This window comes from Physeter macrocephalus, chromosome 10, assembly GCF_002837175.3.
Source record: "Physeter macrocephalus isolate SW-GA chromosome 10, ASM283717v5, whole genome shotgun sequence".
Lineage (NCBI taxonomy): Eukaryota > Metazoa > Chordata > Mammalia > Artiodactyla > Physeteridae > Physeter > Physeter macrocephalus.
The window spans coordinates 74,936,044-74,948,981 of NC_041223.1; the positions used below are offsets into that span (position 1 = coordinate 74,936,044).

At 36.5% G+C, this 12,938-nt stretch overlaps 1 protein-coding gene across 2 annotated transcripts in view; it reads right to left on the bottom strand.

Moving 5' to 3' along the window:
- The window catches only part of EYS (eyes shut homolog), a 1,767,714-nt gene that overhangs the window by 370,303 nt on the left and 1,384,473 nt on the right, over positions 1-12,938 (bottom strand). For both annotated transcript variants that reach the window (XM_024133056.1, XM_024133057.1), the window contains exon 30: positions 8,004-8,147. In XM_024133056.1, coding sequence (XP_023988824.1) covers positions 8,004-8,147 — 144 coding nt within the window. The remainder of the gene's footprint in view (positions 1-8,003; positions 8,148-12,938) is intronic.

Sequence of the window (12,938 nt, forward strand, 5' to 3'; positions counted from 1 at the left end):
GCTGATAACTGGATAGATGAATATGTAGAGAGAAAGTTTTTCTTTTTATTAGAGCAAAATCATTGTGTGCATGGATTTTAAAATGAAAATTATATTAAATCAGTAGTTCTCAAACTTTTAGGTCTAAGGACCCTTTAGCACACTTAAAATCTACCAAGAAGCCCCCAAAAGCTTTTGTTTACATGGTTTGCATCTTTTGATACTTACTGTATTTGAATTTAAAACTGAGAAAGTTTTTAAATATTTATCAGTTTAGTTAAAAATAACAATAATAAAATCCATTACATGTTACCTAAATAAACATATTTTGTGAAAAGTATTATATTTTCCAAAAAAAAAGAAATAATCAGAGGAGTAGTGTTATTCTATTCTTTTGCAAATATATTTAATGTAATGCTTAAGAAAAGACAGCTGGATTCTCATATCTACTTTTGTATTCAATCTGTTGTGAATTGTTGGCTTTGGTTGAAATATACAAACTCTAGCCTCACACAGAATGTAGTTGTAACGGAAGCCTTTTTAAATACAGACAAATTGGACAAATGGTAGTTCCTTAAAGTTTAGTTGCAAAGTGGAATCTGAAACTATATTAATGACCTTTACATACTCTGTTACATTAAAATTCCATTGGTCTTTCTTGCATTTTGAATGGATATTCTACCTGTGCATGATTTTGTAACATCGTGCATTGACTATTTGAAAAATGTTGGTTCACTGGGTTAAAGAGATCTTTCAAATGTTGACATATTTTATCATATAATATATTAATAAAGCACATTCATTGATATTACTACTGAACTCATCAGAAGGTATTGGGAAGCTCTGAAGCTCATTATAGAGAAGGTAAATTTTCTAAAATTCTAATTTTTCTTAGAAAGCTTGAGTTTTATCTTTGTGAACAAATATTGTTAGATACCTAACTTGAAATAACAGGTTTGCTTTGTTAATTTTTGAGAAAAAAATCTGTAAAATATGCAAGTCTGAATAACCATAGGTTATCTTTTAGTCATTTTTCAAGTCATGTTTTCATAATGCTACTTCAACCAGCAACTTAAAAAAATGCACATGCATTTTTCCTCAAGTCAGTTATTATACTTTAGTGTGTAGTATGTAGCAGACTTGCTTTATGTATACTTCCCCTTTTGTACATAGAACATTAAAGAGTTGTATATACAAGGACAGAGAATTTTAAAAGTGAATCTGTTTCCTGCAACATGAAGAAAAAATTTTGTGTCTGCTTGTGCTTTGAATGCATAGCAGAGTAGAACAAAATGACCGAATACAATTCGCTGCCACAGCCATGACCCGAGGTGCCAGAAGTTTCATCCACTGTGACTTTTGTATCATGAGTGCAACTGCCAACACAGTGAAAAGGCAAATGTCTTAGTTTTAGTAAAAAAAATAATTTTGATGTTATGGAAACCTGAAAGGGTCTTGAAGATACTCAGGGATCTGGATAAACTTGAACTACCTCTGTATTAGAATTCACATCAATTTAAAAGAAATAAAAAAAAAAGAAAGAAACCAGAGTGAAACTAAAGGTATTGCTGAACCTCAGAAAAATGTTTCTTTAACATCTCAGCAAGAATGTCAGGAAACCTAGGTTATCTCTCCCTCCAGGCATCAGGCTCTAGAGAATGGAATAAAGGCAACACTCAGATCTCCAGGAATGGTTCAGAGAAAAGTGTCAGAAAAGACTGAAATAATTTAAAATAGGAAAGAAAAAAATCTAGTTCACCCATTCAGTTTCTTGTCACCTTTCTTTATCTGTGAGCTATTTTGCAACTTTATAAGTTGGAGAAAATGAATAATAATTCAAATAATTCTTAACTCTAGAAATGCACAGTGTCTGGTAAAATGCAATTGGTTAGTACATGGAGGTAGAACTGCTTTCCATCCCTTTGCAAGTTTGTTTCAGAATTCCTTAGTCTTTTTGTAAGACTTTGCTCCTTGTATTCTCCTTTGAACTGGTTGTAGTATTTACCAGTCCCCTCATCAATTAATAGCTTAAATAAATCTCTGATGTGTTCATATCATATGCCTTTTTGAAAAGTATGCTTTAACAAAGGAAAACAAGCTAATTTCAGTTTTTGAAATTAGGAGATATATCAGGAGAAATGATTCACATTATATTAGAGCAAATAAAACCAAAATCAACTCCAAGGAGAAAAATTTTCATCGAATACAACGTGAATGGTGTCCCAAACATGAATGACAGTTTGATCTGCGATCACGTATAAACAAATGATCAGAAGAGATTCATCATTTTGAGTTAAAATAAAACTCAACATCATTCTTTATAGAATTGATGGTGATGAATACAGATAATGTTTATTATAACAGGTACATAGACAGTCGAATTTGGAAATTTCCATAAAGTGACATGGATTTCTACCATCTCCCATAAAAGAAATAACACCATACATTTGTATGGTACTTTGTATTTTTCAAAACACTTTTATGTACATTTTTTCAAACCTTGTGAATTTGATAGTAACAATTACATCTGCATGTTTCATAGTCAGACAGAAAACAGGAAATTTAATTGACTGGCTCTATGTTGTACAGTCAGCTCACAACCGATCTGGGCTCAAGTCTTGGGTGATGTTGTTACCTCCTGATACTTGGATCAGAACTGCCTGTGGCAGCAGCAGATGGTCTCTTCTTTCCTGGTACCACCTTGGAGGCATGTAATAAAAACTGTTCTCCCAGCTTGCCCTGGGTTCTCTGCTGAACCCAGGCTCTTGCTGCAGCTCTAGAACTCCACTTTCCCCACTATCCTGAAAGGTTTGTGTTTGTCCGGAGCAGGAGCAATGCAACAGCAACCTCAGTAGCTCATGGTTTGCAGACATCGTAGAGCAGCATGTATGTAGGATGTAGTTTGGGTGAGTTGGCTGGTCCCTGGCTGGACAGCAGGCAGAGCAGCTCTGGGGAGGGTGAAGGAGCCTGGCAGCAGGCTGGCATGCATAATTCATTATTACATGTTTCCCACGTGCTGCTGCAGATGGGCCGGTTTCTCAAATTTACAGAAAGCCTATTTTAATTTTTCCTAGCCTGCTAACTCTGCTTAACCAGTAAAACAAAGTCGTAATACCAGAGTCTTAGAGGAATGAATCCTCTTCATTTCGATGAAATGGACAAGAATGAAAACTAAAAATTGCACCAATTTCATCCCACTGCTGTCGCAGTCATGATTCTACACTTTTTCATGTCAAATTTTTCTTTTCCACAGTGGACATGTCTATCAAATGGATGCAACATGAATGACACCCATTTGATAAAAATATCCTGGGCCTCCCATTCCTAGAGTCCATGTCTGGCAGGCATGAGGGAGGATGGATTAAAGCATATCTGAACAAGATGTTTGAGCGCTTACTGCACATTGTCGTATGCCAAACACTGTTTTAAGCATGTTAAATGTGGTAACTCTCTCAATATTAAAACAACTTTTTAACATCTTTAATATTGTTATTATTAATATTATTCCATTTTACAAAGATGTTCAGTAATGTGCCAAAGGGCAGAGCCAGGTAGAGTAGCTCCAGAGTAATTTTCCTAATCACTGGTCGACACCATTCTTGAGGTGGGCACAGCAGCAAGTTCAGTCTTGACTAGGCTCATTTCTTTGTTTCTGCCCCTTCCTCTGTCGACCAGGAGTAACCCTGTTCCTCACTGGTCCATTCCCTTATGTAATTACATCAGAAGCAGAGTTGAATTGCTCACTGATTTATTTCTTCATAAATTTCAGTCATAGAAATAGAATCTAGTTGTTTTTAACACAATCGTCTATTTCAAGAGAAGTTTAATGAATCACATCGTTCTAGGTCAAGGGTTGGCAAACTCTTCCCCATGGACCAATTCTGCCGTCGACTGGTTTTGTAAGTAAAGTGTTTTTGGAGCACAGCCACATTCATTTATTTACTTTTTCTATGGCTGCTTTCATGCTACACTGGCAGAGTTGAGCAGTTATGACAGACACCTTCTGGTGTGCAAAAAATTTACTTTCTGGTTGTTATGGAAAAATTTGCCAACCTCCATTCTGTTCTTAATTGTTTAAGCAGACCCAGAAAAAAGTTATGTATGATTCAATGTATGTTTTGATTAAACCCTGAAAAATCTATACCCTTTTGTTGGAAGAAAGTATAGACATGTTTAACAAAATAGTTCCCTAAAATAAAGTTTCAATAACTACTAATTATTTATTGTAACCAACAAAGTTGAGTAACTCACAAACAGAACTTTAAGAACTATTCTAATCAAGTGCTGATCTATGCAAGGCCCTGGCTGAAGTACTGAGGGTATGGGCAGAATAGATGTAAAACCCAACTCAGACGATGAGGTGTTCCCTAGTTAGAGAAGCGATATAAGCCCAGATTCCTTGTATGATGAGTCTCCATTCAGCCCCAGTCCTTACTGTGTACTCCTGTTGGAAAGCTGTCACAGTCAGCTTTCTCATGGAGTTAGGCTCATAGGATCTCGCCATTGAATGGTGAGAAGCATGACACAGACCACATCTTATTCATCTTTGTACCCCTCCTAGGGCCTGACAGAGTGCAGTGCACTTTGCACTTTGTGGCACTCAGTTACTATTTGTTGAGTTTGACTTTGCTGCCACATAACAATGATACAATAAAGTGATCTCTAGATGCCTTATGAATGGCCATGCATGACTTCCTCCATCCCTGCTCTCAATCCCACTCTGTCCCTTCTCTGTCTGGAACAAGCTCCACTGGAAGCTATTAACAAGGGGCAAAGGCATTCAGAGAACTTTATGCTACATGTTGTAAGATTGATTTAAAAAAATGGAGCAAACTTTTTCTATGAGAAAAGATGCTTCTTAATAAGACGTCAGGAAATGCTGTGGTATCTCACTGGTCTTGGCATAGAAGGTGTCTAATGAAGATATTGAGTGTTTTGCTAGGGAAGTCATTTTATAGAGAAATACAGAGGTTATAATTCTTCAGATTTAATTTTTTTCTTCAGCAATATCAGATATCTCTTCTACCAGGCCTTCCTAAATGCACCAGAAAGGAGGCTTCAATAATCTTATCTGTTCTAACAATTCCTACCTGGAATAAATTTCTAAGACTAGCCCTTTTGCTCTCTTTCTTAAATACAGACACTAAGTAATATAAAGATTATTTCTGAATTCTGTTCTTCTACTGGAGCTGCTCATGTAATTTGCCTCCTGCACTTCGGTCAGATGTCTTCTCCTAATTCTCAGATCACATCCTTCCAAAGGGCCTGCTTATTTCTTCTCACAGAAATAGCACAGAATGGATTCACCTGCATAGTAATAAATCCCATGACAAAACCTGACTGATGCTGCCCGCTGAACAGAGCTCATTTCTGAGAGTGCACCTAAAGAGTTTTGTGTGGTCTCACCCCTTCTCCCATGACCTATTAGCAGCTCCTTTGACTGTGTTCCAGAATTCTGAATTGCTTCAGTGACAGATTCAAAAAGCTTTCTTTTCATCTGACTGCTGTTCTCAGAGCTGTCTCTCTCCCACAGAGAGTTCTTTTAAAAACTATCCTTTCTAAGGAATTTTACTGTAACCCCATAAGGATTCAAGATTTATCTCCCTTTTGTTCCCTTTTCAACATCAATTAGTTGTTGAGGCAAACTGAGAAAAGATAAAGCTACAGTTTTGAACTAGGAATATAATTCAAAACTGGCATTGGTTTATCAATCTAATATTTCTCTCTATCGTTTTCCCTTTAATAGGTGATGATACAAAGCAAAAATATTCAATAAATGTTTGTGAAATGAAATTCAGTTTTTGCTAAAATGTTCAGGAATAGGGAAAAATAGCAAAGGTAAAAAACAACCCCTCTACTCTCCAAAAAAACCAAAAACCCTTACACTCTAACATCTGTTTTAATTTCCTCACGATTTTAGTTGCTCCTACACGTAATATATGATTTCAAAGGAAAGAAAATTAGTCCTGAAGTCAAGTTAAGGGACACCTTTAAAATTGCGGGTGTCTAAATGAATCACGAAAATCTTTGTGTCTATCTGTTGTGAGGCTTTTATGAGGTTGACAGATTCCAAGAGGAGTGAAGACAGCAACTCCATAAACCATTCTGCTGAGGTCTTCCCAAGAGTGTGGGATTAAATTACCACTTACACATGAACAAAAAGAACATGCTGCAGACAAAAATATTTTCTACCTTCACAGGCTATGAAACTCCCTTGAGTAAACAGCTTCCACACATCCAGTGCTGTGATAGCAACAATTATGTAAGACAAAGACACAGGCTGTTCATTATTCCAAGGGCACTCTTTTCTCATTAATAATTTCTAGTTTGACTTTTTTGGTAGGTCATTGGTTACAAAAGGCAAAAGTAATTGTATGGCACGCACATCAGCTTAGGTTTGACTGGTTTAGAGCACCAGCCTGAACAGAGTGGACACAAGTGGCATGTATGTCTATGGCCTTCAGAAAGAGAACGTTGAGTGGCAGTTTGGATGTGGGCCTGAAGCACGGGCCCAGGGTAGGAGAATTCCCAGAGGTTGGCTGCTTCTTTGTCTATGAGCTGTTTTCAGCTGCTAAAAACACACTTTTCACAAGGAAACACCTTCCATATCTAGGTAACTTAAAACACTGCAAAGCCAGAAAATGACTTTGCTTTCTTTGCGGCTTTAAAGTATTATGTTTATATCTTTTGTTTCATGTTTTGCTTTGTTTCCCCTGAAATGCACTATTACCTCCAAATTTCATGGTCACCTATCACCACTTAGGTTTCCCATATAAAAATCAGTTTTTCTTTTATTATTTTCTTTTTTTTTTTTTTTTTTTTGGTGGTACGCGGGCCTTTCACTGTTGTGGCCTCTCCCGTTGCGGAGCACAGGCTCTGGACGCACAGGCTCAGTGGCCATGGCTCACGGGCCCAGCCGCTCCGCGGCATGTGGGATCTTCCCGGACTGGAGCACGAACCCGTGTCCCCTGCAAAGGCAGGCGGATTCTCAATCACTGCGCCACCAGGGAAGCCCCTCTTCTCTTTTTTTAAACATAAATAAATCAAATATTTTAAAGCTATCATTTAAACAAGGGCACTTACACTCTTGGGAAATAAATAATGCTGGCCTACTTCTGACAAGTTAGTTTCTTTCTAAAATACAACAGTAATTCCCAGTTTTAACTTAATGTTCAAAGCTTTTAACTACACCCAGTTTTCCAAATATGTTTCTTTTAGGCATTTTTCTCATATTCAAGTAATAAAAAAGTTTAAGTTTTGTTTAGAAAGTACAGTAAGATGAATCAATTTTGCAAAATATTTCAAAGTGGAAGAGAAACTCATTTGGGAAATAATGAGTTGCCTTGCAGTGGATCATCTATCCAAGTACTGAAGACATTGTATCTCCAATATAGGGAACTATTAAAACTATGGTGTATTCATTTCAAAAGAGAAAAAAACAATTGTCTCACATTTGTAATATTGTAAGCAATACACTTTAGTGGTATTTGCCCATGAGTGAAAGAGACCAAAATGTAGAGAACCCTGAACATGGAGGTTTTTCCTTAAACAAATACTGTTAATACTACTTTTTTTTTGCCAGTTAATTTTAAGATAATACTTAAAGAGTGATAAGAATTTTCCCAATTGTCAAATGAATACCAGCATTGAAATACCTTTTTCCAAGTTACCAAGTATTGAATGCAATTCACGTTAGTTATTTATATTATAAAAATATGCTATCTGAAATATTTGCAGCATTACTGTTTCACTGCTATAGCCATATGCTGTCAAATTTATATGCTTGCTGTATTCTTCTTTGCTGGTTTGGAGCCTGTTTTTAAGTCATGTTTCATTAAGTGACTCATAAATTAAAGAAACTGCTAAAGAAAACTGGAAAGAAACAAGATTTCTTTTTGGTAATACTTCATTCACTGGGCTAGAAAAGTTTTCCCAAAACATTTAAATGAATAATTCATTAATTCAGTAGGTTAATATTTGAGAAAGAAACATGACATATAGGAGGTCAAACATTTAATACTCACTGTAGAGAATTGTTCCATTCAAAGTGCTTGTTTGTATAGTCAAGTAGATGTTAACAATTCTGTTACGTTCCTTCCTCAGGGTTGTACAAAAAGGCAGTTCTAAGTAGGAATTCCCGTTGAAAGATGGAAAAAATAAACCTGCATCTAAAAAAAAAGTCATATTAATATATATTCTGATAGCATTCTATTGCTAATCAAGTAGATGAGAACATAGCATTTATACTTAACATTCATATAAAATAACACTGGTATTTATAGATATTTGGCCAAACTTCAAGAAATTTAGATATATAAGTATAATACATTTGTAAAGTCATTGTCTTGAATAATTAACTGCCAGTCCATAGGAAAAAGCTTTAAGCAAAAATTTTAGATGGATGAAAAAAATACCCTGATATTGTATTAAAAATGTGTCCCTGCATATGTGAAATAATAGATTTCATTAGACTCTTAAAATATCCTGTGATACAAATGGCAATACATCAAATTACACTCTTAAAATTCATGAATTTTATTTGATGTAATCATATCTCAATAAAAAAGTTAAAAAAAGTGTGACACAAAAAGATTAGAAATTTGTCTCATAGAGGTATTTTATTAATATTCATTAATATTTAGTGCTTGTCAATAATACTTAGATATTTTATAAGTAGTATTACTATAATATGCAAGGGGATTAATAATTTTTACAGTTATCCTTTTAAAATTATTCTTTAAATGAATTAATCTCAAAATCTGGAGGCACATAAAATTTGGAAAGTATTTTATTGTCATATGTATATATTTAGATCTATAGACTTGATATGCTGAACAAGGGTAATATAATATATGGGAGGCTAGAACTTTATTTTTGTCTCTCTCACAATGGGGGAAATTTTCTCTGCCTCTGGATGAAAACTTGGCAGTCCCTATGAGTCCTACCTTCTTTCTAAATTATACAATGATACAGAAGCTAATCCAGGCTAAGAAATTTATCAACTTTTAAATCTTCCTTCAGAGATATGACTTCCCCAGCCCCCTCCAACCAGCCAAGGCCTGCAGGGCTGCCTGTTTTCCGGGAAGGAAGAAGCTGGTTCCTCTTATTTTTCTATTCTTAGAGCCTCCTCTCAAGATAGCTGCTGTTTCAGATACTTTGAACTTTGCAGAGGGCAAAGTGGGCAGAAAGGAGAGAGAAGTTCATAGTAAAGTGTAGCTATTACAGCTGGCCATCAATACTATTGTAAGCAGTCCTTTGCTCTCCAGGAAGAACAGATGTTTAAAACTGTTTTTCTCACAGTAGGAATGTCAGATAAAATATAGGGTGCTCAGTTAAATTTCAATTTCAGATAAACAACACATAATTTTTTAGTGTGTGTCTCAAACATTGCATGAGTTAAGCTTATACTAAAAAAAAATGTTGTTTATTTGAAATTCTAATTTAACTGAATGTCCTGTATTTTAACCCTATGACTCATGAGCATTTGTGTAATCTTTAGACACCCATTGCCAGCTACAATTCCTAGGATTTTGTCTCCTCATTTCTAACTTGGTCCCCTCTGGTTTTTCATGTTATATACAGACTCTTGCTGCTGACAACTACTTGCCTGTGTTGAAGCAACGGTTGCACTGGACAAAGTGAAAGAGGCAAGGAAGACTTTATTCAAGGTTATTGCAATAGGGGAGAGAGGCCAGAACTCAGCTTTTGCTCAACTCCTCTGAAACAAAAGGTAGCAGATTTTTTAAGAGCTGAGGTGGGGGGCCCATGGCCTACCTGTGTCACTACTTGGCCCTACCGCCTAAAAACATAAGCGCTCTCATGTCTTCATCACAGAAGATAGTTTACAGCTTGGAACAGGCTCCTATCTGCCCACAGAGAGGGCCACTCTCTTTCATGATGATTGCATTTCAGAGATGATTCTGGGTCCTGAAGAAAGGCATCTCTGGTTGTCAAACTGGCAAGAAGATTTTAAAAAGATTTATATCTCAAAAGATGCAAAGAAAGAATTACAACAGGAAGTTTTCAATAGTAGATGCTCTGAGAAAGGTGAGGACATGGGCCTAGAGTCGGGAAGAAGCTTCTCTAAAGTTCAGGACAGCTGAGGAGAATGCTAAGATTGTCTTAAACACTTGACTAGGAAAACCACTGGGGAAGAACATCAAGTGAATCCACGCCAAATGGCTTTCTTGAGGAGTCCATATCTAGGCCATGGTAGACATTTCCTTCCCTGCTGTCTATGGAGGTATAGTTAGTGGTCAGTCTCTTCCCTATCTCTCTCTCCACACACAGAGACACAGACACACACACACACACACACACACACACACACACACACACACACACACACACACACACAAACAGGCTCCTTTGGCTTTTTCAGATATGAATGCATGACTCTGTTGGTCCGTTATGTTCCTTTCCGAATGATAGGGTTTTAACTATCCTTAAACACTGTCAGATGTGATGGGTGGGAGAGGGTGTGGGGTGAGGTCAAGAGGATAGCTTTCTACAAAAACATTTTTCTCAAAATCGTGTCTTCATGTCTTTAAAATCCTTTCTCCTCTTCAAATGCTGCCTCTTTTTATATGAAGAATATTGCCTGGTCAAACCTTGTTTTTAGATATGGTACCTCATTTTGTTTACAACATTATAATCTGGTGTGTGAAAGTTTATTTTTAACATCCTGCTTTTGTCTATAACTTTGTATTGTCAGATACAAATTATATACTTTATCTGTCAGCAAACTGATTTAAGGGAAAAGGGAAGACGGGGAGGGACAAAGTAGGTATATAGAATTGACAGATACAAACTACTACTTATAAAATAGATAAGAAACAAGCATATATTATATAGCTCAGGGAATTATACCCATTATCTTGTATTAACATATAATGGAGTATAATCTGCAAAAATACTGAATCACTCTGTTGTACACCTAAAACCAACATAATATTGTAAATCAACTATAAAATAATAAAAAATAAGTTATGTGGCATCATATATTTTAACATTCCTTGGCCTTCCATGCACAATCTTTTTCTTTTTTTACTGCTTCATATTTATTGCCATTGTTCTTTGTTTGTTTGTTTTTAATCTTTATTGGAGTATAATGGCTTTACTATGGTGTGTTAGTTTCTGCTTTATAACAAAGTGAATCAGTTATACATATACATATGGTCCCATATCTCTTCCCACTTGCATCTCCCTCCCTCCCACCATCCCTATCCCACCTCTCTAGGTGGTCACAAACCATCAAGCTGATCTCCCTGTGCTATGCAGCTGCTTCCCACTATCTATCTATTTTACGTTTGGTAGTGTATATATGTCCATGCCACTCTCTCACTTTGTCACAGCTTACCCTTCCCCCTCCCCATATCATCAAGTCCATTCTCTAGTAGGTCTGTGTCTTTATTCCTGTCTTAACCCTAGATTCTTCATGACATTTTTTTTCTTAGATTAAATATATATGTGTTAGCATACGGTATTTGTCTTTCTCTTTCTGACTTACTTCACTCTGTATGACAGACTCTAGGTCCATCCACCTCACTACAAATAACTCAATTTGGTTTCTTTTTACGGCTGAGTAATATTCCATTGTATATATGTGCCACATCTTCTTTATCCATTCATCTGTCAATGGACACTTAGGTTGCTTCCATGTCCTGGCTATTGTAAATAGAGCTGCAATGAACATTGTGGTATATGACTCTTTTTGAATTATGGTTTTCTCAGGGTATATGCCCAGTACTGGGATTGCTGGGTCATATGGTAGTTCTATTTGTAGTTTTTTTAAGGAACCTCTATACTGTTCTCCAAAGTGGCTGTACCAATTCACATTCGCACCAGCAGGGCAAGAGTTTTCCCTTTTCTCCACAGCCTCTCCAGCATTTATTGTTTCTAGATTTTTTGATGATGGCCATTCTGACTGGTGTGAGATGATATCTCATTGTAGTTTTGACTTGCATTTCTCTAATGATTAATGATGTTGAGCATTCTTTCATGTGTTTGTTGGCAATCTGTATATCTTCTTTGGAGAAATGTCTATTTAGGTCTTCTGCCCATTTTTGGATCCAAAACAACCCAAACATTCCTTTGATTCCAAACCCTGTTCCGTCTTCCAGTGTTTTCCTCCAGTATCCCAGAATTACTCCCTGCCTTTAACAGGCAACCTAGAACATCTGTTCCTTCTTCAGACTGTACTCTGAAAAGGTACTTTTTTAACCCAGGTTAGTACTTCACCCAAGAATAATCATGAGTAAAAACACACTTTTGGTTTCCTTTTCCTCTTTTTTCGTTGCTGACAAAATTGTTTTATAGTCTCCTGTGATCTTTGCAGCAGTACATGTATATTGCAAACAGAAATGGTCAGAAAAATCCAGAAGCATAAAGTCCATCCCTGATCCTAAACCTGAAAGACCACAACTGTAACTACTTTGGTGCAGAACTTTTCAGTTGATTTTCTAGGTTATCACGCACATACACGCAAACAATTTCTCTCTCTCTCTCTCTTTTAATGGCATGACTATAATGGTTTTACTTTTTGATTAATAGACTATTTCTTAAGGCATTTTTAAGTCGATAGAAAAATTGCGAGCTGTCCCTAGCTGTGCAGCTTTGAACACGAGTGTAACTGGGCATGCCTCAATGTCCCAATGTGTGGAGAGGGCAAACTTTTCTTTCTCACTCACAGAACTGCTTCTGAGGATAATCTGAAAGAAGAGGCACAAAAGGGGATTTGAAAGGTATCAAATGCTGAGCAAAAATAAAGGGCAGGGGCTTCCCTGGCAGTCCAGTGGTTAAGACTTCGCCTTCCAGTGCAGGGGGTGCGGGTTCGATCCCTGGTCGGGGAGTTAAGATCCCTCATGCCTTGCGGCCAAAAACCAAAACATAAAAACAGAAGCAGTATTGTAACAAATTCAATAAAGACTTTAAAAATGGTCCACATCAAAAAAAAATCT